Source organism: Babylonia areolata, chromosome 18 (genome assembly GCF_041734735.1).
Source record: "Babylonia areolata isolate BAREFJ2019XMU chromosome 18, ASM4173473v1, whole genome shotgun sequence".
NCBI classification, from domain to species: domain Eukaryota; kingdom Metazoa; phylum Mollusca; class Gastropoda; order Neogastropoda; family Buccinidae; genus Babylonia; species Babylonia areolata.
Genome location: NC_134893.1, coordinates 47,333,925 through 47,359,603, shown reverse-complemented (window position 1 = coordinate 47,359,603; position 25,679 = coordinate 47,333,925). Strand labels below are relative to the sequence as shown.

The 25,679-nt window shown below is 47.3% G+C and overlaps 1 protein-coding gene across 2 annotated transcripts in view; it reads left to right on the top strand.

Moving 5' to 3' along the window:
* Positions 1-673: 673 nt before the first annotated feature.
* LOC143292849 (uncharacterized) overlaps positions 674-25,679 on the top strand; it is a 290,755-nt gene continuing 265,749 nt past the window's right edge. For both annotated transcript variants that reach the window (XM_076603474.1, XM_076603475.1), the window contains exons 1-11: positions 674-945; positions 9,627-9,716; positions 10,047-10,118; positions 11,751-11,938; positions 12,518-12,595; positions 14,259-14,351; positions 15,396-15,540; positions 19,388-19,641; positions 21,127-21,247; positions 22,451-22,596; positions 24,509-24,709. In XM_076603474.1, the coding sequence (XP_076459589.1) occupies positions 9,635-9,716; positions 10,047-10,118; positions 11,751-11,938; positions 12,518-12,595; positions 14,259-14,351; positions 15,396-15,540; positions 19,388-19,641; positions 21,127-21,247; positions 22,451-22,596; positions 24,509-24,709 (1,380 nt within the window). In that variant the 5' untranslated portion in view covers positions 674-945; positions 9,627-9,634. The remainder of the gene's footprint in view (positions 946-9,626; positions 9,717-10,046; positions 10,119-11,750; positions 11,939-12,517; positions 12,596-14,258; positions 14,352-15,395; positions 15,541-19,387; positions 19,642-21,126; positions 21,248-22,450; positions 22,597-24,508; positions 24,710-25,679) is intronic.

Here is a 25,679-nt window from a genome sequence, read left to right as displayed (position 1 = left end):
GACTGTCTGCCTCTCTCTCTGCTCTGCTCTTTACCTCTCTCTCTGAGAGTCGCTGTGTGTCAGTAGGTGATTGTGTATGTGTGTGTGTGTGTGTGTGTGTGTGTGTGTGTGTGTGTGTGTGTGTGTCTTTCCGTTCACATCCTTATGTGTATGAGGCGTGACCAACGGTGTCAAAAATCCTGCACACACACTCCGCCCCCACAACTCCCCCCTCCCCCGCCGCCCCCCCTCCCCCCCCCTTCCGCTCCCCTTCCACATATCGCAGTCCCCCTCATCACACCCACCGACACAAAATCGTCACCAACTCTCCCCCCCCTCACCCCGCCCACACACACACACACACATCTACATTTCACCCCTCCAATCGCCACCCCCATCTGTCACCCCAGCCCTTCCCCCCTCCCCCCCCTCCCCCCCCTTCCCCCTCACCTCGGTGCAGTCCACCAGCCCGAGACCCGGCACCTACAGCAGACCCCCTGCACCCCCACCCCACCTCCCACACACCCGGTCCTTAACCCTCTCCCACCCCCAACCCCCCACCCCCCCCCCCACCCCCCATGAACTGAAGAGGGCCATACAAGCGTGGCGGCACTGGGGGAGAGATAATATAAAAGGCGTGCAGTGCAGAAGAACGGGGCGTGTTCACACCTAAGGGAGCGACAGCCAACAGGTAGCTTCCCTCCCGTCCATGGACAGCGGCTTGAGGCGGTCACTGCTGGGCCACTAGGTCCTCTGGCGGCATCCTCCTGACCTTGTGAGGTCCTCTTTGGCTGAGCACCACCAGGACCACCACCACCACCCCACCCCCACCCTGAACTGGGACTTCTTTCCCCCTCCCAACTGCCCATCTCTTCTCTCTGCTTGGCTTGTGGCGTTTTTAGTGACCGGTCATCAGATTGTGCTGAGGAGTCTGTTGAGTGAGTTCTTTGGCATCGCTCTGGTGAGGTGAGTTGTGTGTGTGTATGTGTGTATGTGTGTGTGTGTGTGTGTGTGTGTGTGTGTGTTTGTGACGCCTTGCTTGTATCGTGAGGTGACAGTGACGTGATGTCTTCATCTTCTTCTTCTTCCATGCTCTCTCTCTCTCTCTCTCTCTCTCTCTCTCTCTCTCTCTCTCTCTCTCATTTCCATATTTTGAATCGTTCATCATTTCTGGTTGACACTGTTGTTTTTCCTTTGTACACCAGTTGTTGGGTTGCAAATATAAGTAAACCATCTGCATTGTGTGGTGTCAGCTCTTCATTGTGAGGAATCGAAAAAGCGGCGCCACAGTGTTCAGGGAAAGTGGATATTTAGCCAACAGAAAACGGTGCACTTGAGGTGGCACTGTTATTGCCGTTCTTACTGTGTTTCAAGGCCTGACTAAGCGCGTTGGGTTACGCTGCTGGTCAGGCATCTGCTTGGCAGATGTGGTGTAGCGTATATGGTTTTGTCCGAACGCAGTGACGCCTCCTTGAGCTACTGAAACTGAAACTGAAACTCTTACTGTGTATCATCAGTACTTGCGTACTTATTTTTTTTGTCGCGACATGTCAGAATTCTTGTCCGGCAGAGCCACAAGCGCTCTTTGTGTACACTGCAAAATCTGTTGAAAACGGAACTCTCTTGTTTTGCGATTAAAACTGTTTAACGCATAGATACAACCTATCATTCACTATGGTGTTATGTTATGGGGAGTGCAAAAGATGCGGGTTTTTTTTCGCTAAAAAGGTCTTAGGGATTGAAATGCTAACTGAAAATGATTTTGTAATGTTATATAGAAAAAAAGAACTGGTATCCAATACACATAAATTTAATTGAAATATGTGTTCGATACTGGTTAATGTCGATAAGAATGGACGAATCAAGATTACCACGGAAATTGTACCAAAAACGATGTTTGACGATGTTTGAAAGAACCTGGACCCAAGGTACAACTTGTGTATGTTTGGACAAAGCAAGACGTTAAAGACGTCACTCACTTTGTATGCATCGTACCTTTAACTCACTCAGTACGGCCAGTCCTCTCTTCTCCTCTACACAGACCCCTCGGATGTCCAGTGGGTGTCACTATGACCCAACCTTTAGCTTCCGTCGTCAGAATTGTGGTATTCTTTGTCAACATTCACGTCTTCAGTAGAAGAGCCTTCCGCTTGCAATATTTTGATAATGGTAATTGGGGTGAAACGCTGTTAACGTCGTCTCTTTCGCCGTTCGTATGGAAAGAGTTAAAGACTCTCAGTCTTGTGTGGACGGCAGTTAAAAACGAGATTTTCACACCAAGAAATGCGACAGACTTGATATATACACAGATTTTGCGCCATATCGGTGGTAGATTTTTTTTTCTCGTGCATGCAAGCCACAGATAACACTCTGTCCGTTTTTGGGTGTGTGTTTTTTTTTTTTAACTTTATTTCGCCTTCTCTCTCTCTCTCTCTCTCTCTCTCTCTCTCTCTCTCTCTTTTGTGCAAGTACTTCACGTGACTTTCTTCATTGGCAGGGGTGGAGCGGACTAAAATGCATTCGGACATACTCAAACTACTGTTCATGCACAATTGTTTTCGTTTCATTGGTAATTCTTTGTAGTTTTTTTCTTTCTTTTTTTGGGGGGGTGGGGTGGGGGGGAAGGAGTAGGTCAGCTGCAAAATGTACCTAAGAATGATATGATTTTTTTTCAACAAAATTCTGTGAAGGTGGTAGAATGTTATCACTGCTGATTTGCTGATTTTAGAAAGGCACCTACAGAATGTTGCAGTATTACAGTCACTGAAATAGTTTCGTACGTTCTAAGCTGTCCTGCACTGAATGATTCGAGAGCTCAATGAAAACTGTCAATATATCATACATTTTCAAGTGTTTCCTTCTTCTTCTTCTTCTTCTGCTAAATGAATTTGGAAAGGTAGGCCTACCGTTAGATACTTGTTGATTTATTTGTGCAATGCACTGAGGGTTCAGTCTGGTGATGAGTCTAAAAGGATTGGCGTGAGCCTGCCCATTACTGTTGAACTGGAGTTGTGGTGGATGAAGATTGTGCAGCCACACCCCATCATGAAGAGCAATGACCTTAAAATATTTGAAAGGTCCCTCGTCCACTCTCTCTCTCTCCCTGTCTGTCTGTCTGTCTGTCTGTCTCTCTCTCTCTCTCTCTCTCTCTATATATATATATATATATATATATATATATATATATATATATATCTGCCTCTCGCTCTTTCAACCACGCCCCTCTCGCTACCCTCACCCTTCTCTTTCCCTTTTCACCCCATTCTGTCCTCTCTCTCTCTCTCTCTCTCTCTCTCTCACTCTCTCTCTCTCTCTCTCTCTCTCTCTCTCTCTCTCTCTCTCTTTCTCTCCACTGCATATTTTTTTTCTTGTTGTCCTGCTTTGTATGATTTCAGTCGAGATTACATTCCAAGAAAATTTTACGTAAACCCCCCATGTCTCTTCCATGTTACCTTGCTGATGACAAAACAAAATAACAACATAACGAAGACCAAGCATTTATCCATATATCTATATGAAGCCTTTTGGGGGGTACGCTAATGCAATTAAGTAACGAGATAACCGTTCGCCTTGCTGCCAGCATAAATGTCAGGTCCTGTGTCTCTTCGTTCCGTGTATGTCTGTCAACAAGGCAATTAGGATTTCCATGTCACACACACACACACACACACACACAGAGAGAGAGAGAGAGAGAGAGAGAGATGTATATATATATATATATATATAGAGAGAGAGAGAGAGAGAGAGAGAGAGATTCCTTCCACGACTTTGCTTCTACTTCTGTCCCAAGCGTACATTCAGATCTTTATAGTCTCCAACTCTGTTTTTAACCTATGTATTCTTCCATTAAAAAAAACAACAACAACGTTTTGATACTGATAAAAATGACAATGTAAAATAAATGAAAAACAACAACAACGTTTTGATACTGATATAAATAACAATGTCACATAAATGAAAAACAACACAAAAAACCACCGTCCAATTCCATGTCAAATGAAATGAGAAAAGCCGACAAATGAATCGCAGCCACAGACGGTTGTAGATAAATAAAATGTGTCAGCAACTATAACTCATGTGTTTTTGCCCCTCAGCCCCCCCCCCCCAACCCCCCCCCCCAACCCCCACCTCCAACCAACCAACTACACCCTCCCACCTTGTCTCACAGCTTCATAATTGTGTGTGTGTGTGTGTGTGTGTGTGTGTGTGTGTGTGTGCGTGCGTGCGCGCGCGTATGTGTATGTGTTAATATGTATGAGTGTGTGTAAATGTGTGGTGCTTGTGAATAACTCTCTATGTGCGTGTGTGTGTGTAGGTGTGTATGTGTGTGTAGGTGTGTGTAGGGGTGTGTGTGTGTGTGTGTGTGCGCGCGCGCGCGCGCGTTTGAATAAATGTGTGGAGTGTGTGATGTGCGTATATGTCTCTGTGTGTGCGTGTAAAATGTGTGTGTATCTGCCTGTGCGTGCCTTTGTGCTCGCGGGGGCGTGCGCGTGCTTTGCATTCACAGCCCATTCACCCGTCCACCTTCATTCCACTTCCACTCCCCTCCCTCCACACCACCCCCACCCTCCCTCTCGCACTCGCACCATATCGAAGTTTCAGTCTTTGTATTGCTTGCCTTGCAGACTGGGTAAATGTTTGCCCAGCAAGAAGCTAGCGAACAATGACTACAATGATAAGATGCAATGTGTACACAGAATACTTCAATACACACCAAAGGCTTGGTGGGTTTGATTTCACCAAGTTTTCGGGTCATTTTTTGTTTGTTTGTTTGTTGTTGTTTTTTTGTGTTTTTTTGTTTTTATTTTACTTCATGTATTTCTTTTGGTTTGGGTATTTTTGTTTGTAGGGGAGCGGGGGGGGGGGGGGGGGGGGGTGTTGTTGTATTTTTTTGCTTTTGTTGTTGTTTTAAAAAAAAAAGTTTTTGATAATCAAACAAGCAGAGAGGATCAGCGATAAAAAAAAAAAACAGGTCAGGGTGGTTTATCTGTGTGGGTCGGGGGAGCGAGGGTCAGGGGGGTGGAAGGGGCGAGTCGGAGGGGTGTGGGGTAAAAAAAAAGAGTGATAGAAAGATGTGGGGTGTGTGTGGGGGAGGTGTGTGTGTGTGTGTGAATAGAGTGGGTTTGTAGTGGTGATTTTGGTGGTAGTGGTGCTTGTGTGTGTGTGTGTGTGTGTGTGTGTGTGTGTGTGTGCACATACATGCACGTGTGTGGGTTTTTTCCCAAAACAGAATCTTTACATTTTTTTTTTGTTTTTTTTGTTTTGTTTTTTTTTGCTCGTTTGATGTGATATACTGAGGTTATAAGAACGATTCGTGGCTCGTACCTTCCACTGATAGCGACCGCAGTCCCGACCAGGGGTTGTGTATTATCTTAAAGACTGAACCCTGCACAAAAGCTATTGAACAGATATGTAACAGGCGGCATAGTCCCAACCTAACTCCTTTCAAAATTACATGTTCAGAAAAAGTTATCATTAAATCGTGATTATTTGCAATAACGGGCATTCGTTCCAGAATACTCTTTTTTCTTCTTCTTAGAATGAGTTAACAGCACGTGCCGAACTGTCTCAATTTTGTATATGAAAAACCAAAATCATTCGTTGCTTTCTTTCGTTTCGTTTTATTTTATTTCACTGTTCGGTTCGTTATCAACATTCAGATATTCGGGATATCCTGTCTCCACTGCATTCCTCGCTGTGCTTTTTACAGTGTGCAAGTTGCATATCACAGAGAATGAGAGAGAGAGAGAACACTGGAACACTGGAACTGGAATTATTTATTGTCATTGCCAAGAAAGGTCTTTTGACAAGGGGGCAACAACATAAATGCATATATTTTAGCTTCAAAACAACAACAACAAAAAACTATATTTTTTCTCTGAATCCTTCAGTCAGTTTAAACCAAGAAAATATGCAATACTTGGAAACACTTAAGTCACATCCTGACAAAAACTCAACGAACGGAACTAAAGAAAAACAACAATGTAATGATAATAAAATACCAAAATGAATGGGGACTGACTCGACCATCCATTCAAAAATACATCAAACCAATACATACTGCCTCAACAATACACTTAAGTATGCAATGTTATGTTTTCTGTTTTGTCCAAATAAAATAGCAACTGAGAGAGAGAGAGAGAGAGAGAGAGAGAGAGAGAGATGATACGAAAGCGGCTTGAGCAATTCTCGTGGGGTGTAGGCCAACACGTGAGGGTGTGTGTGTGTGGGCGGGTGGGGGGAGGATATAGGGGGGTGCGGCCCCTTTACTGTACCCGGTATGCAAATGAACCCCACCCCACACAGCCTGTGTGGAGACGCAGCTAGGGGGCACCACAACAACCGGTCCGACCAGTTCCATGCAAGCCCTGCTGGCTTAGTCCTCGGGTCTTGCCCATGGATGAGTAGACAAGAAAGAAAAAAAACGACAGAGAGAGCGAGAGAGAACAGAAAAAAAACTAGCAATTAAAAAAAACCCATACCTTGCTCAGCCAGGTTAAGTTATATCTAGTTCGCTTCGTGATAGTAAATTCGAGATTGTGTGTGTGTGAAGGGGGTGTGGGCCTCGAGTGGGGTGGGGGTGGGACTCGAGTGGGGTGGGGGTGGGGGGGTGGAGCGGGTCTACCAGCAGATTTTTGTTGTTGCTGTTGTTGTGACATTGCATCCTCAACTCGTGTTCAAGCCCACCAAGTCACTTCATTTTTTTTTTTTTTTTTTTTTTTGGGGGGGGGGGTTGTGGCAAGTTTTCCACTACTACCTGTTTCTTTCAAACGCTGCCGAAACGTGTTCAATGCACTGTTGAAAAGTTGAGGGTTTTTTTTGTGTGTGATTAACAAATAATTAGGCCAGGATATCTCCTGGCCTCATTATTTGTTAACATCCAGTTGAAAAACCACCGAGGCAACCATGTGTTTGTTCTGTATTGTCTATGTGTTCTGTGTGGCTTGTTCATGATTAAAGAGGTTATGCCAGTCTTGAATAAAAGCTAATTTGTGTTTGCACATTTCTTTTGTCTTTGCTGCTGTGTGCACATGTCAAATGATTGGTATAAGGACAGGCCCGGTGCTTCCTTATTTGAGGAAGTGTCTGGGTTTGTTCCAATGTACCCTTTATTTACCTGTGTGCTAGCTGAATCGATAGTGTAAGCAGCACTGACTTGAAGTTGTGTACCTTGTTAATGGAGAGAGTTACCACTAATTACTATTTGTTAATTTTTGTGTGTGTTTTTTTTGGGTTGTTTTGTGTGTTTCTTTAATGCTGGCTTCGTCATTCACCACTCCAGTAACGTGCGTTCCCATTAACAGTTCTTTCGATTCCCACGTGATTCTGTCACGACAACAACTACTCCTGATAATATCATCAACAAATACGACAACAATACTGATGATAATAACAATAAAACCAAAGACAGGCTGTCACACTTACAGGTGATCGAGTTTTTTGGACACTGAATTCAAAAGAATGATGCTAACTGTATCAGGTTGTTTGTTTTTTTTCTGAGGTGGGTGGACAAACAGAATGATCAGCTGCATAAAAAGAAAAAGAAAGACAAAAACAAAAAAAACAGGCATCAACAAACAGACTAGCTCTTTTTTATTTTATTATTATTATTATTATTTTTTTTTTTTTTTAAGATTCGTTTCCACAGCCAAGCACAGAGAGCAATGACTGTGGTGAAAAAGGCAAGCAAAGAACCGTGACCCGTGTTTCGTTTCGTTCACCTTGGCCGTTAACCTCCCCTCCCCACCCTCACCATCCCCTCTCCCCCACCCTCCCAAGCCTTCACTTTCCCTCCACCCCCATCCCCACTTTCCCTCCCTCAACTCTCCCCCCCCCCCCCTTTCCTCCGACCCCCTGGTATGACACGGCCTCGTCTATGTCCCTCCTGCCTTTGATGTGTATTGAAAGAGCTGGAATGTGAAATTGTAGACGTACGAAAGGACGCCAGTTTCGAAAGACATACCATTATGAATAATTTCTGTTCTGCACAGACAGGGTGAGGGGGCCTTTCGGACAAGGGATGACTGAGAATGGAGTCAGACGTATTAATTAGAGATTTTCTGCACTGGATGAATAGTAGAAATGAAAACAAACGCTAAACTGTAAACGTTTCTGAAATGTTTCTTACTTGTTTTATTTTCGTAATCGGAAGAAAGAACGGGCAAGGCGGTTTCAGAAATTCTTAGGTGACGATATCTAAACAAACAAACAAAAGAGGTTCTGAAGTAAATGGCATTCACATTGGAAGGAACACACACACACACACACACACACACACACACACGAATAACTGTTAGTTCATGATGTCATGAGGTCAAATTAAAAGGTCAATGGATGTCAGTATATCAGATCACAGGAGTTGTGGACGAGGTCATGAAGACCTCATCCCCCCCCCCCCCCCCCCACTCCTTCCCCTCCACCTTTAGTCCAAACCCGCCCCTCTCCTTGCGGCAACCGACAGGGAAGATTCTGACACTCTCCTGTTTCTTTCGCATACATGATAGTAATTCGTTACGTCTGCTCTGCTTGTAGAACACAAAATTTGGAATTTGCTTAGCCTTCCTGATATTTCCAGCGAGCTAATTCATTTCACAGAGAGAGAGAGAGGGGGGAGGGGGGGGGCGGAGGGGGGCTTTCGGACAAGGGATGACTGAGACTGGAGAAAGAGAGCAAAACGAAAAACAAGATGAAAAGAAGCGATTTTTATGTGAAGAGAGCATGTGTATAAGCACATTCATGGGCTGTTTTACACCCAGTCCTCTCGTCAAAGAAAAAGAGAAAATCACAAAATGTGTACGAAAGCAAATGCTCTAAATCAAAACAGTCCATGCCACATTTTTATCGATATTTACACGCAATACATATGAAAAGCCCAACGCTTAGCTTATGTATCACAGATTGACATGAATTTACACTTTGGCCAACATCAAAGTGAGTTGTATGATCAATGGTTTCTACATTGCAATGGGAAGTCATTTACAGCTGAGTCTTTTGGGAAGGATTTTGACTCTCAAACAAGGAAGCAAAACTTCACTGACTCTTAAGTGCTGCAGCCTTGGGGGCAAGTTGACCTTTGGGGACCATCCCAACGCCGACTGTCATGAAACCTTCTTGGCCGAGAGAGTGGGGATGTAACTTGGGCAAGACACCCTCCATTGTAAATTCTGGCCCAGCTAGTCGAGACAACAGTTGCCTCCTCTGCTGTTCTGATGATCATGGTCGGACACTACTGACTATCATGCACATGTTAAATTCAAACACTTGCACTAGAGACAGATAGAGATGGTGGGGGCGAAGGGAGGGAGACAGTGACACAACAGGACCTGTCGTTAAAAATCAAACTGCTTTTCAGGTTTGGTTGTGGTGTTAAAAGCGTGAAGGTTTTAGATCGTTTGGTTCGAACAAGTGGATTGATGGATGGATAGTTGTGTGGCGTATGGAAGGCAGATGTCTGTTTGGAGTGGAAGGCGGATGATGTGAGGGTGGCTGATGGGAGGGAGGTGCAGGGGAAGGAGCCTGGATCGTGGGAGGGAGATGGATGACAGGTGGGGTGGACGGTGGAAGCGTGATGTGAGGGAGGGTGGATGACGGGAGGAAGGGTGGACAGATGGATGGAGGGGTTCAGGCGTTGTTGTTTTTTGTTGCAGCGGGTGTCATGATGGGAGGGTTGAACCCAGGCCTGTGGACAGGGCTCCTGTTCCTGGCCGTCGTCCTGTCCTCCACCACTGCCCAGGCTCGTGAGTACAGCTCGTGGGGAAAGGCTCTCTTCCGCCCCCACCCCATCCCCCTTCTTTCTCTCTCTCCTCTGTTAGGTACACACACACACACACACACACACACACACACACACACACACACACACACACACACACACACACACACACACTCATATATATATATGTATATATATATATATATATATATATATGTCTATCTATCTGTATCACAAATAGATAAGTAGATCCTTCTATCTATCTGTATTCATAATAGATAGGCACACAGATAGATCAGATATGAAGAAAACGACGACATTGATGATAATGACGATGATAATTATTTCTTTGCAGCATGTGCACGAACCGACCCACTCCTCAATTCTTCATACATCAGCGTCAACATCAATGAAGCCATTAAGTCAGGTATGGGTACTTCGTATGTGTGCATGTATAGATATATGTATGTATGTGTGTGTGTGAGAGAGAGAGAGAGAGAGTGTGTGTGTGTATGTGCGTGCGTGCGTGAGTGCGCGAGCGTGCATAGTTGACTATTATGAGTGTTGAGTCACGCGGACACGCACGCACGCACGCTTGCAAACGAGCGTGTTTTGCGTGTGGACTTGTCTCATTTTGCTTGTAGGTTTGCCCTACATATCTGTGTACTGCATAGGCACGCCCCGGTGTAACGCTATTGTATGCACGCCTGTCAACGTGCCCATGCAGACGCACGGTTCTGCTTGTCTGCCTGTGGAACTGGAAGGCAAGGCAAGATGTTTAGATCTCCTGCCCCCTCGGGAAGACACACGTTTCTCCTTTACATACACCATACAAACCAACCACAGTGGAGTACTGGCCTAGACGTAACGCGTCCGCATAGGAAGCGAGAGAACCTGAGCGCAACGGTTCGAATCCTATAGTCGCCAGTATTTTCTTCCCCTCCACTAGACCTTGAGTGGTGCACTGTCTGGATGCTAGTCACTCGGATGAGACGATAAACCGAGGTCCTGTGTGCAATATGCATCTAGCGAAGGTAAAAGAACCCACGGCAACAAAATGGTTGTCCCTGGAAAAATTCTGGAGAAAAATCCACTTCGATAAGAAAACAAATAAAACTACAGGCAGGAAAAAGTACCCCCCAAATGGGTGGTGCTTCTCAGTGTAGCGACGCGCTCTCCCTTTGTAGAGCAGCCCGAATTTCACACCGAAAAATATGCTGTGACAAAAAAGAGTAATACAATACAATACAACATAGAGTTATGCAAAAAGTTATATAAAAAAATAAAATAAAATAAAAAGAACAAGAAGAAGCCAAGCTCGAGCAAACAAGCAAACACAAATCAACATGTCAATTTGGCAATAACCACACTCCCTCACCTGTAGTCTTTCGTTTCGAAGACAGAACAAAACGTTGAGAATTGGTTCATGACAATGTTATATACTCAACATTTCTTCCACTCACGATTGCCGAAAAGACGGCCCAATAAAAGAGTGGCGAGGGAGAAATGTATAGAATTCATGACAAAGTCATAAAACAATTTCGAACTTTTTTTCCCCCCTCCAACTGAAACAGTAACAGGGGAGAAACGTGTGGATTGAATATTGCCGTCAACTTTGGCACGGACGGTGGGTGATGCCGGTTGATATCTTCTTCTTCTTCTTCTGCGTTCGTGGGCTGCAACTCCCACGTTCACTCGTATGCACACGAGTGGGCTTTTACGTGTATGACCGTTTTTACCCCGCCATGTAGGCCAGGCAGCCATACTCCGTTTTTGGGGGTGTGCATGCTGGGTATGTTCTTGTTTCCATAACCCACCGAACGCTGACATGGATTACAGGATCTTTAACGTACGTATTTAATCTTCTGCTTGCATATACACACGAAAGGGGGTTCAGGCACTAGCAGGTCTGCACATATGTTGACCTGGGAGATCGAAAAAATCTCCACCCTTTACCCACCAGGCGCCGTCACCGTGATTCGAACCCTGGGACCCTCAGATTGAAAGTCCAACGCTTTAACCACTCGGCTATATCAACACCCTGTCTCCTCTGCCGCAGATTTGATATTCAACGGACAACTGGCAGTCTATCGGGATTCGCTGAGGGTGGTGGGAACTCTGTTCGGCACAGTCAACATGTTGCTTGAGCAGGGAAACGCTCCCATTAACCCCGGCCTGTTCTTCGTGCTGGAGAATCGGGCCAGCGAGGGCATTGTCATTCGACTCATCGATGAGCTGGATAGAGATGTGAGTCAATTTGCCACTGCTGGGACTGTGGGAAGGGTAGGGGAAGGGTGGATGGGGGTGGGCGGGAGGGAGGCGGGGGTGGGGGTGGGAGGGAAGTTGTGGTGGTGGTTGGTGACGGGGCAGTGTGTGTGTGTGTGTGTGTGTGTGTGTGTGTGTGTGTGAAGAGTTGTGTTGGGAGTTGTTTTTTTGGGGGGGCGGGGGGGGGGGGTGTGGGTGGGGGGACGGGTTGGGGGGTTCGGGAGCAGGAGGGGGGCGGCAAATATTTACAGTCTTGAGCACTAATGCAAAGTGTGTGTGTGTGTGTGTGTGTGTGTGTGTGTGTGTGTGTGTGTGTGTGTGTAATAGGGACAAAATTTGCATGTGTGTGGGTATGTGTATGTGTGTGTATACACGCGTGTCTATGTGTTTGCGTATGGGACACGAAATGGAATTGAAGGTGCGTGCGTACTCTGGCAACTGCTCTCGACAAAAATGCAATAATATTCATTTTATTTATGTATTTGTGTATTTATGTATGTATTTGTGTATGGATTGATTGTTGATTGGTTGACTGATTGATTGATTGATTGATTTTTAAAGGGGACATCTCCACTCCCGAATGACGACGTGAACTCGCTGACATTCAGGCTGAGATGTACAGCGGCAGCGACTGGGATTGTAAGTACGCACACACACACACACACACACACACACACACACACACACACACACACACACACACACACACATCTGCGTGTGTGTGTGTGTATCATGTCAAACACTTTTGCCGCACTCTGTTCTGTCAGCTGCGTACGTTAAGCAAAATTCGCTCTTTCTTTTCCACTGCAGATCAGACTACTGCAACTCTATTCTAGATGGTTTCCCTGATAACAAACTAAATAAACTTCAACCCATCTAGAATCATGCAGCCCGACTCGTGCTCCCCAAAACCCAGACATGTGCAGCATCACTGCTCAGAACACTTCACTGGCTTCCTGCTAAAGCAAGAATTCAATACAAAACTGCTGCTCTCTGCTATCAATGTCTCTATTACAACAACATGCCAGCGTACCTTTCAAATCTTCACCCAAACCATCCTTCCAGATCGATGAGCTCATTTGACACCATCCTGCTGACAGTTCCTCGGCTCTCCCTTGAGACCTTTGACAAAAAAATTAGTGGAGTGATGGCCTAGAGGTAACGCGTCCGCCTAGGAAGCGAGAGAATCTGAGCGCGCTGGTTCGAATCACGGCTCAGCCGCCTATATTTTCTCCCCCTCCACTGGACCTTGAGTGGTGGTCTGGACGCTAGTCATTCGGATGAGACGATAAACTGAAGTCTCATGTGCAACATGCACTTAGGGCACGTAAAAGAACCCACGGCAACAAAAGGGTTGTTCCTGCAAAATTCTGTAGAAAAATCCACTTCGATAGGAAAAACAAATAAAACTGCACGCAAGAAAAAAAAAGGGGGGGGGGGGGCCGCTGTAGTGTAGCGACGCGCCCTCCCTGGGGACAGCAGCCCGAACTGACACAGAGAAATCTGTTGTGATAAAAAGAAATACAATTACAAAACAAATACAAATACAAAAAGATGAAAAAAGAAAGAAAAAAAAAAGAACCTGTGTCTTTGTCCCCACTGTATGGAGCTCCCTATCTCTGTCCCTTAAAAACAATTTCATAACACACCTATTGAACTTCACATTGCATGATGCGTACGAATGATGTTTGTTTCTTCTTTTTTTTTCTGTGCATGGTGATGTGTTGTGAGTAAGGGGAGGAGGGAGGAGGGGCGGGGCGCTGGAGGGGGGGGGGGCTTGGGGGGGGGGGGCAGGTGTGTAACTGCTTTTCGATTTTGTACTTTAAAATGTTGCACTTTGATTTTGTATTGTCATGTACCTGACTGGCTTTAAGAGATGCAAGTGGATTTTCAATATGGGTTTTGTGTGTCGTGTTACCGGGAGTGGTTTTTTCAGTGTTGTGATGGGACACTGCATTACTTAGGTATTTTGATGCGATATGATGAGCTTGCATGGAGCAGGCGCGCCCGTGTGTGTACATTGAAATAAATAAAATCAAATTGTTAGTTATTATCATCATTATTATTATTGTTCTTGTTATTTTCATTGTTTGTGTGTATGTGCTTGTGTATGCGCGCGCGCGCGTGTGTGTGTGTGTGTGTGTGTGCCTGCGCGCGCGCGAGCGAGCGTGTGTGTGTAAAGACACAGAGACAGACAGAGAGAGAGAGAGAGAGAATCTGTTACTTTTTCACGCATGGTTTACCTACAACCAGATGAAGTTTGCAGCAGAGGGACGACAATCATGTTGCTCTGTTTACACAGACAACCACCTACAACTTGGTGGTGAACTTGAATGACGTGAACGACAACTCCCCCGTGTTTGTCGGAGCTCCTTACGCCACCGTTGTCAATGAGGTCAGCAAAGCTCCTACCTGTTCTCCGTGCATCTATCATATTCTGTCGACAAACACTACAAAAATAATCGTCCAAACTACCACATAAACCATAGGTCAAGTAGTCATCCAACCAGCCAGCAGGACATAGTGTAAACTTTTGTTGTTGTTGTTGTTGTTGTTGTTGTTTATTTGTTTTTGCTTTTGTTTTTCTTTGATTAGTTTGTCATGGGACTTGTGATACTGTGAAGTGATATTCAAAGATCACGCAGACAGAAAGGTGTGAGTTCAGGTATTACCTGTCCTTTGAAATGCACTGCAGTGACGAACCGAGCTGAGCTTTACTGTCTGCGTGTTTGTTGTTGTGGCGATGTCAGTTTGGGCATCCGCTTATGGATTGTTACAAATTTAACATGTTGCTGCACTCGCCCGTTGTAAGGGAAAATCTGAGTTATAATTATGGCCTGTGTGTGAAGGTGTATACAGGCATAAATAAATATATATATATATATATATATATATAGTGTGTGTGTGTGTGTGTGTGTGTGTGTGTGTGTGTGTGTGTGTGTGTGTGAGAGAGAGAGAGGTAGAGATTCTCAAGCTATTCGTTTTTGTTTTTTTGTTGTTGTTTTTTTGATTTTTTTTTTGTTGTTTTTTGTTTGTTTGGTTGTTGTTGTTTTTGTGTTGTTGTTTTTTTTTTTTTTTTTTTTGTTTTTGTTATTGTTGATGATTATGTTTACCAGTTCATTTACTTACTCGAAATCTTGTCTTTCTTCTTCCCCAACCCCCTCTTTTTTTCTTTTTTTTTGTTTTTTTTTTTTTTGTTTTTGTTTTGTTTTCCATTGGTTTTTGGTGTGTGTGTGTGTGTGTTTGTTTGTTTGTTTTTTTGTTGTTGTTTGTTTGTTTGTTTGCTTGTTTTTTGGAGGGGTTGTTTTGTTTTTGCTTCGTTGATGCTGTTGTTGCTGTTTTTTTCATGTTTTCTTTTATTCTTTCTTCTTTCTTTCCTACTTTCTTTCTCCTTTTTTTCTTTCTTCCTTCACTTACGCGTGGGGTTGCTGCGCTTCAGCTGACCCCCATCGGGACGACCGTGTTTGACAAAGTGGCGGCGACAGACAACGACCTGGGGACCTTCAAGGAAGTCTACTTCACGGTGGTGCCGGCAGTGAGGGATGACGGCAGTGAGCACTTCACTATTGAGCGTCCCCTGGAAGGTGAGGGCTGGGTCCGGGCTGCTGGGAAACTGTGGGCGTGGGGGTGGGGGATGGGGGGGGGGTAGGGTCTGGTGAGGCGGCAGAGGGATGACGGTAGCGGGGTGTGTGGGGTAGGAGCCAGTGGATGGGTGTGGAGGATGGACTATGGGATGAGGGGAGACAGGGGGGAGGGGCAGAGATCTGGAGGGAGTAGGGGTGTGGGGGAGGGGCAGAGGGAGGGTGGTGTGTGGTAGGGGCAGAGGGATGGAGGGTGGGGGGTGGTAGGAGCAGAAGGATGTAGGGTGGGGGGGTGGTAGGGGCAGAGGGATGTAGAGTGGGTGTAGGGGAAGGGCAGAGGGATGTAGGGAGGAGGGATGTGAGGGAGGGGCAGAGGGAGGGTGGGTGGGGGTGGTAGGGGCAGAGGGAGGGAGGGTGGGGGTGGTAGGGGCAGAGGGATGTAGGGTGGGGATAGGGGAGGGGCAGAGGGATGTAGGGTGGGGGTGATAGGGGCAGAGGGAGGTAGGGTGGGGGTAGGGGAGGGGCAGAGGGATGTAGGGTGGGGTGTGGTAGGGGCAGAGGGATGGAGGTGGGGGGTGGTAGGGCCAGAGGGATGTAGAGTGGGGGCTGGTAGGGGCAGAAGGATGTAGGGTGGTGTGTGGTAGGGGCAGAGGGATGTAGAGTGGGGGCTGGTAGGGGCAGAGGGATGTAGAGTGGGGGCTGGTAGGGGCAGAGGGATGTAGGGTGGTGTGTGGTAGGGGCAGAGGGATGTAGAGTGGGGGCTGGTAGGGGCAGAAGGATGTAGGGTGGGGGGGTGGTAGGGGCAGAGGGATGTAGGGTGGGTGTAGGGGAGGGGCAGAGGGAGGGAGAGTGGGGGATGTAGGGGCAGAGGGATGTAGAGTGGGTGTGGTAGGTGCAGAGGGAGGGAGGGTGGCGGGTGGTAGGGGCAGAGGGATGTAGGGTGGGTGTGGTAGGGGCAGAGGGAGGGAGGGTGGGGGTGGTAGGGGCAGAGGGATGTAGGGTGGGTGTAGGGGAGGGGCAGAAGGATGTAGGGTGGGGGGTGGTAGGGGCAGATGGAGGGAGGGTGGGGCTGGTAGGGGCAGAGGGATGTAGGGTGGGTGCAGGGGAGGGGCAGAGGGATGTAGTGTGGGGGTGGTAGGGGCAGAGGGAGGTAGGGTGGGGGTGGTAGGGGCAGAGGGATGTAGGATGGGTGTGGTAGGGGCAGAGGGAGGTTGGGTGGGTGTAGGGGAGGGGCAGAGGGATGTAGGGTGGGGGTGGTAGGGCCAGAGGGATGTAGGGTGGGGGTGGTAGGGGCAGAGGGAGGTTGGGTGGGTGTAGGGGAGGGGCAGAGGGAGGTTGGGTGGGTGTAGGGGAGGGGCAGAGGGAGGTGGGGTGGGGGTGGTAGGGGCAGAGGGATGTAGGGTGGGTGTAGGGGAGGGGCAGAGGGATGTAGGGTGGGGGTGGTAGGGGCAGAGGGAGGTAGGGTGGGGGTGGTAGGGGCAGAGGGATGTAGGGTGGGTGTGGTAGGGGCAGAGGGATGTAGGGTGGGTGTAGGGGAGGGGCAGAGGGATGTAGGCTGGGGGTGGTAGGGCCAGAGGGATGTAGGGTGGGGGTGGTAGGGGCAGAGGGAGGTAGGGTGGGGGTGGTAGGGGCAGAGGGATGTAGGGTGGGTGTAGGGGAGGGGGAGAGGGATGTAGGGTGGGGGTGGTAGGGGCAGAGGGATGTAGGGTGGGTGTAGGGGAGGGGCAGAGGGATGTAGGGTGGGGGTGATAGGGGCAGAGGGAGGTAGGGTGGGGGTGGTAGGGGCAGAGGGATGTAGGATGGGGGTGGTAGGGGCAGAGGGATGTAGGGTGGGGGTGGTAGGGGCAGAGGGAGGTTGGGTGGGTGTAGGGGAGGGGCAGAGGGAGGTAGGGTGGGGGTGGTAGGGGCAGAGGGATGTAGGGTGGGTGTAGGGGAAGGGCAGAGGGATGTAGGGTGGGTGTAGGGGAGGGGCAGAGGGATGTAGAGAGGAGGGATGTGAAGGAGGAGAAGAGGGAGGGAGGGTGGGGTGTGGTAGGGGCAGAGGGAGGGTGGGTGTAGGGGAGCGGCAGAGGGATATAGGGTGGGGGTGATAGGGGCAGAGAGATGTAGGGTGGGGTGTGGTAGGGGCAGGTGGATGTAGGGTGGGGGTGGTAGGGGCAGAGAGATGTAGGGTGGGGTGTGGTAGGGGCAGGTGGATGTAGGGTGGGGGTGGTAGGGGCAGAGGGATGTAGGGTGGGGTAGGGGAGCGGCAGAGGGATATAGGGTGGGGGTGTGGTAGGGGCAGGTGGATGTAGGGTGGGGGTAGGGGAGCGGCAGAGGGATATAGGGTGGGGGTGATAGGGGCAGAGAGATGCGGGGTGGGTGTAGGGGAGCGGCAGAGGGATATAGGGTGGGGGTGATAGGGGCAGAGAGATGCGGGGTGGGTGTAGGGGAGCGGCAGAGGGATATAGGGTGGGGGTGATAGGGGCAGAGAGATGCGGGGTGGGTGTAGGGGAGCGGCAGAGGGATATAGGGTGGGGGTGATAGGGGCAGAGAGATGCGGGGTGGGTGTAGGGGAGCGGCAGAGGGATATAGGGTGGGGGTGATAGGGGCAGAGAGATGCGGGGTGGGTGTAGGGGAGCGGCAGAGGGATATAGGGTGGGGGTGATAGGGGCAGAGAGATGCGGGGTGGGGGTAGGGGAGCGGCAGAGGGATATAGGGTGGGGGTGATAGGGGCAGAGAGATGCGGGGTGGGGGTAGGGGAGCGGCAGAGGGATATAGGGTGGGGGTGATAGGGGCAGAGAGATGCGGGGTGGGTGTAGGGGAGCGGCAGAGGGATGTAGGGTGGGGGTGATAGGGGCAGAGAGATGCGGGGTGGGGGTAGGGGAGGAGGGGCAGAGGGATACAGGGTGGGGGTAGGGAGGGGCAGAGGGATACAGGGTGGGGGTAGGGAGGGGCAGAGGGATACAGGGTGGGGGTAGGGAGGGGCAGAGGGATGTAGGGTGGGGGTAGGGGAGGGGCAGAGGGATGCGGGGTGGGGGGTAGAGGGATGCGGAGTGGTAGGGAGGAGGGGGCTTGAAGGCACAGCATGCACAATGTTCTCAGTGACGTGACTGTTGTGTTTGTTTTGTTTTTGTTTGTTTTGTTCTTATTTGGGTTTTTTTGTTTGTTTGTGCACAGCGTGCACAATGTTCTCAGTGATTTTTGTGTTTGTTTTGTTTTAGTTAGTTTCGTTTCTATTTGTTTTTTGTTTGTTTGTTTTTTTACAACTCCAGCAACTGTCTCCGTCTGTAGCTCGTGTCTATGTGAATCTGTGTCTCCGCTTCTCTCTCTCTCTCTCTCTCTCTCTCTCTCTCTCTCTCTCCACTGCTGCCTTACATATTTTTTCTCTCTTGTTTTCAAACACGTTCTCATCTTTCTTCTCTGCTTCTTTGTTTTTCTGTATTTTCCAGATTCTCTCTCTCTCTCTCTCTCTCTCTCTCTCTCTCTCTCTCTCTCTCTCCTCTCTCTCTCTCTCCTCTCTCTCTCTCTCTCTCCTCCCTCCCTCCCTACCCCCTCTCTCCTTTCCACCTCTCGCTCTCCTTCCTCCTCCTCCTCTCTCTCTATCTCTGTGTCTTTTGTTCTGCTTTTTCTATAATAATTATTTCCCATCTTCTTTTTTTATTCTCTCCCCCCCCCCGCCCCCTCCCAACCCCATTACCCATTGGTATTCTTCTTTCTCCCCAGGTCGTCGCAACCCCCCTCTTGCTCTCTTTTTATCTGCTCTTTTCCACTCTCTTTTTTTTCTTTCTCCTACCTCCCCTGCTCTTCTTCCCTCGCCTCTCTTTCTTTTCCACTGTAATCCTCCTCTCTTCGCTCTCTTCCCTTGCAGGCTACGTCACTGTCAAGAAACAGCTGGACTATGAGCAGCTGGCGGAGCTGAGACAGACCTTCTACATCGTCAACATCTCGGCCTCAGACCTCTCTTTGCCAGAGTCGGGCCGACGAGTCGTCTACACCACGCTGACGATCGAGATCACTGACGGCGACGACCTGGAGCCTGCGTTCGAGTACGAGACGTGCACGCGCTTCAACGGCGTGTGCTACAACCCCCGCTTCACCACCACCATCACTTCGGGGGTAGTGGTGAGTCTCCTCCTTCTCCTCCCTCTCTTCCTCCTCCTCGCCCCTCTCCTCATCCTTCTCATCCTCCTACCTCTCCTCCCCCCTCCTCCTCCTCCTCCTCCTCCTTCTTCTTCTTCTTCACCTCTGTGAAGAGTCATCGGGGTACCCCACTGGAGAACTGTTCACCAGATTCCTCTAGGTCTGTCGGTTGTGTGTCAAAAGCCTGGGTCTCTGCAAACGGTTCAGCTGTCCATTATGTCTTTCAGTGGCGTGCGGTTTGTATAGAACGCGAGCTTTGCTTACTCATAATATGTGCATCAAATGCCTGAAATTCGTGCCAGATTCATATAATGTGTTAACGCAGAGTCTGGATCGTGCTTCACATGACGGCAGGACCTGGTTAGAAGATGTTGTCCGGGTTCACTGTTACAATTGCGGACTGCCCACAGAGAGAGTTGCCTCGTTTCTGTGAGCAGCAGTCCCGCTGGCACAGCTTGCAAAGACTGCTTGCCGCTGTGGTGTGCCCGGGACAGGCGCAACACGGCTTTCTCGGTGTGTGCGCGTGCGTGGGTGCGCACAGGTTCTTTCTTGTTTTTTACTTCAATCTTTTGCCTTCTACGAATCTTCTCCATTCACTTTGATTTTAATTGCTTTTTTTCGTGGGGTGGAGGGTGGTGGATGGGGGGTTCGGATTGCTGTTTTGTTCCTGTTCTGTAATGTTTTACGTAAACCTAGGATAGGCTCTCAAGGCCCCCCCCCTCCCCCCCCCCCTCCCTCCTAGCAGATGTCGTGTAGCGCATATTGATCTGTCCACACACACTGACACCTCCTTGAAACTGAAACGGCCAATGTATTGTCCAGCCCAAGTGACACAAGGGAAGCAACTCTCACACTGCTGCCAGTTCAGCGCCGCTGCCCAAAGTGACGATGATCGCTTCATTCTGTTTGGAGAAAAAGTGACGGATTTATCCTGTTGGGAGAGTTGGTAGAAAACGTGAATGGTTTGTTCAGTTGGGAGAGCTGGTTGAAAACGTGAATGGTTTGTTCACTTGGGAGAGTTGGAAGAAAACGTGAATGGTTTGTTCACTTAGGAGAGTTGGTAAAAAAACATGAATGGTTTGTTCACTTGGGAGAGTTGGTAGAAAACGTGAATGGTTTGTTCACTTGGAGAGTTGGTAGAAAACGTGACAGATTCATCCTTTTGGGAGAATTGGGAGAAACCGTGATTAACCGACAGAAAAACGCGATTGATTTATCCCATTGGGAGAATTTTGAAGAAACGTGATTGTTTTATTTTGTTGGAGAAAAACTGATCTATTTATCCTGTTTGGGAAAACAACGTGACCGATTAATCCTGTTGGGAGAATTGCAACACTACGTGACTGATTTCTCCTGTTGGGAGAAAACTCCACCGATTTAATGTAACCCTGTACATACCAGGAGAATCTGGAAGAAAGCGTGCAACGGTTTACATCACGTCACATGCCCCGTGCTTCATGCTTGCAGACGCAAGGAGAACTGGTGATCTTCCCGTACCCGGCCTATGCACCTGTACAGAAAACCACTATCATCCAGGCGCGTGATCTGGACACTGTGAACTCGCCCATTCGCTTCGCTGTCCAGGAAAGTAAGTGTCAAAGTCTCATGGTGATTAGAGTGTGTGAGTGTAAATGTGTGTGTGTGTGTGTTTTTTTCCGGGAATTGTAGCTTTACCTCAACATGTGATTGCCTAACGAGTAAGGCAAATAATGTTGTTATACATCATGCAAAAATGGTGCACTCAACAGTTTATTTTAAGTTTTCTAGAAATTCTTTATATTCTGTTGTCATATTGAGCATATAGCACAACGTCGGGCTAACCTTTGGGGCCCAGACGATGTTGTACGCTGATGTGAGAAGACGCATTTGCTGACAAAACGTTTTGAAAGTGTTGAATAAAAAGATATAGAAAGAAAAATGCAGAACGACCTGGTTTATGAAGAAACTGACAGACACCCAATTTATATGAAATATTGATAATAATTATGGTTGTATTGGTTACTGGCAGTCTGTTTCATTTAGGTCTGCTTCTAATTTTATGCAAGCACAATGCTCATTAATTGAAAATATTGTGCATTGTATCCTATCGTGAGGGAATATGTCCGTGTCAGTTTTTGTGTCTCGCGTAAATTAAAAAAAAAAAAAAAAAAAAAAAAAACTATTTCCTGGCGCGGCAAATGGCCCGGCGCGTCTTGTTTTAAGTTTGCATGATAACTGTCTTCAGATGCCTGGGGTATTCATGTTCAGTATTGTGCTGTTCGCATTCTGAACATGAGTGGCAAGTGATTACATCTGTCTGGGTTCGTGATCGCTTTGAGTTGTGGTGTTAGATATCAGATCCTTTCTGTCGTCCATCCCCCTCTCTCTCTCTCTATGTTTGTCTCTCTCTCTGTCTGTCTGTCTCTCTCTCTCATTCTCTCTTTCTCTCACTCTCTCTCTCTCTCTGTCTGTCTGTCTCTCCCCCTCTCCCTCTCTCTTTCTTCCCTCTCTCTCACTGTTTTTCTCCATCTTTTTCCCTCCACTTTGTCGCTCGTAACTGGAAGTTACAGCCATCGCATGAATTTAGTAGAACGAATCATATCATTAGAAAACATACAAAGACAGAACAACGCACTCAAACCACCGCCACATAAAGAAAGCCAGACAATGTAAGTTCTGTCAACAGATGATCTTCTCTCTGACAGTAAATGACCACTGTTCTCTACTGCATTGTACTGCACTATAGTGGTTTTGCACTGTACTGTGCAGTGTACTGTTCTGTACCGCACTGAACTGCAATGCACTGTTGCAGCCATTCCCGAGGGCTACGAGCAGGCCTTCTCCGTGTTCTCCGTGCCCCCTGCCGCCGGGTCTGGCTCCGACCTGTACAGAGCCCAACTGTTCCAGAACGCCACCATCAACCGCTCCTTCACGCGGACCGTCAGAATCTTCATTCGTGTACGTCTCTTGTATTCCTGGTTCAGCTGTCTTCCAGTGTGTGTGTGTGTGTGTGTGTGTGTGTGTGTGTGTGTGTGTGTGTGTGTGTGTGTGTTTGGGTGTGTTTGGGAGGGGAGTGTCCGGCGGAGTGTTATTTATGTTATTTGCTCCTGTCTTTAGGCTATCGCAACAGACGATCAGAACAGGTACCATTGATAGTGTTTATGTTATTTGAAGACGCTAACCAGAGCAGGTACCATTTTATGTTATTTGAAAACACTGACCAGAGCAGGTACCATTCCATATTATTTGAAGACATAACCAGAACAGGCACCATAATTTCCATGTTATTCGAATGACTAGATGCCATCTTGTGTTGTTGGAAACTATTGACCAGAACAGGTACCATAATTTTCATATTATTTGAAGCCACTGACCAGAACAGGTACCATTTCATGTGATTTTAAGGCACTGGCCAGATATCATTTCATGTTATTTGAAGACATAACCAAGACAGGCACCATAATTTTCATGCTATTCGGAGACGGTGACCAGGTGGCATCTTGTGTTGTTGGAAACCACTGACCAGAACAGGTATCATTTCATGTTATTTGAAGACACTGACCAGATACCATTTTGTGTCGTTTTAAACCACTGACCAGAACAAGTAAGATTTCATGTTATTTGAAGACACTGACTAGATCATTTCATGTTATTTGAAGACATAACCAGAACAGGTACCATAATTTTCATGTTATTTGAAGACACTGACCAGATACCATCTCATGTTGTTTGAAACCACTGACCAGAACAGGTAAGATTTCATGTTATTTGAAGACACTGACCAGGTACCATCTTGTGTTGTTTTAAACCACTGACCAGAACAGGTATCTTTTCATGTTATTTTAAGGCACTGAGTAGATACCATTTCATGTTATTTGAAGACATAACCAGAACAGGTACCATAATTTTCATGTTATTTGAAGACACTGACCAGATACCATCTTGTGTCGTTTTAAACCACTGACCAGAACAAGTAAGATTTCATGTTATTTGAAGACACTGACTAGATCATTTCATGTTATTTGAAGACGTAACCAGAACAGGTACCATAATTTTCACGTTATTTGAAGACATTGACCAGATACCATCTCGTGTTGTTTGAAACCACTGACCAGAACAGGTAAGATTTCATGTTATTTGAAGACACTGACTAGATCATTTCATGTTATTCGAAGACGTAACCAGAACAGGTACCATAATTTTCACGTTATTTGAAGACGCTGACATGATACCATTTCGTGTTATTTGAAGACATAACCAGAACAGTTACCATAGTTTTCATGTTATTTGAAGACACTGACCAGATACCATCTTGTGTTGTTTTAAACCACTGACCAGAACAAGTAAGATTTCATGTTATTTGAAGACACTGACTAGATCATTTCATGTTATTTGAAGACGTAACCAGAAGAGGTACCATAATTTTCACGTTATTTGAAGCCACTGACGGGCGCAATAGCCGAGTGATTAAAGCGTTGGACTGTCAATCTGAGGGTCCCGGGTTCGAATCACGGTGACGGCGCCTGGTGGGTAAAGGGTGGAGATTTTTACGATCTCCCAGGTCAAAAAAATTAATGTGCAGACCTGCTAGTGCCTGAACCCCCTTCGTGTGTATATGCAAGCAGAAGATCAAATACGCACGTTAAAGATCCTGTAATCCATGTCAGCGTTCGGTGGGTTATGGAAACAAGAACATACCCAGCATGCACACCCCCGAAAACGGAGTATGGCTGCCTACATGGCGGGGTAAAAACGGTCATACACGTAAAAGCCCACTCGTGTGCATACGAGTGAACGCAGAAGAAGAAGAAGAAGAAGAAGCCACTGACCAGAACAGGCTCCGTTCCATGTTACTGGCTCCTGTCCCCAGGCTATCGAAGTCACTGACCAGGCGCGTTACGAGCGAGCTCTGGTGACAGCCACCATCCAGTCGGCCAACACCTTCTCCCCTGTCATCACCAGTAGCATTGGCAATGTCGGCTACATCCCCGAGAACTCTCCCAGGGGCACCCTCATCACCGACTCCACCGGCACTCTGTACATGCGCCTGGACGTCTCTGACAACGACGTGGTAGGTGTTGAGTTGGTTTTTGTTTCGTTGTTGTTGTTGTTGTTGTTGTTTTTCTTTGGTGTTGATGAAGTTGACGTTATGCTGTAGAGTGCGTTTGGTTGGTGATGTGATGGTGGTAATGGTGTTGTTGTTGTTGTTGTTGTTGTTTTTCTTTGGTGTTGATGAAGTTGACGTTATGCTGTAGAGTGCGTTTGGTTGGTGATGTGATGGTGGTAATGGTGTTGTTGTTGTTGTTTTTCTTTGGTGTTGATGAAGTTGACGTTATGCTGTAGAGTGCGTTTGGTTGGTGATGTGATGGTGGTAATGGTGGTGGTGTTGTTGTTGTTGTTGTTGTTGTTGTTGTTGTTGTTTTTCTTTGGTGTTGATGAAGTTGACATTATGCTGTAGAGTGCGTTTGGTTGGTGATGTGATGGTGGTAATGGTGTTGTTGTTGTTGTTGTTGTTGTTTTTCTTTGGTGTTGATGAAGTTGACGTTATGCTGTAGAGTGCGTTTGGTTGGTGATGTGATGGTGGTAATGGTGTTGTTGTTGTTGTTGTTGTTGTTGTTGTTGTTGTTTTTCTTTGGTGTTGATGAAGTTGACGTTATGCTGTAGAGTGCGTTTGGTTGGTGATGTGATGGTGGTATTGGTGTTGTTGTTGTTGTTTTTCTTTGGTGTTGATGAAGTTGACGTTATGCTGTAGAGTGCGTTTGGTTGGTGATGTGATGGTGGTAATGGTGGTGGTGGTGGTGGTGTGTTTGGTGTGATAATTGTGGTGGTAGAGTGTTGATGGTAATGGTGGTGGTGCTGCTGCTGCTGATGGTGATTGTCTGGTGGTGGTGGTGTTAATTGTCAATGGTAGTGGCGGTTTAGAATGGTGGTGGTAGTGGTGGTAGTTGTCGTTGGTAGTGGTGGTTTTTGACGGTGATAACAGCTGATTATTTCCGTCAGACTGTCCTTGTCCTAAATTGTGAAATATTTTAATTCATTTT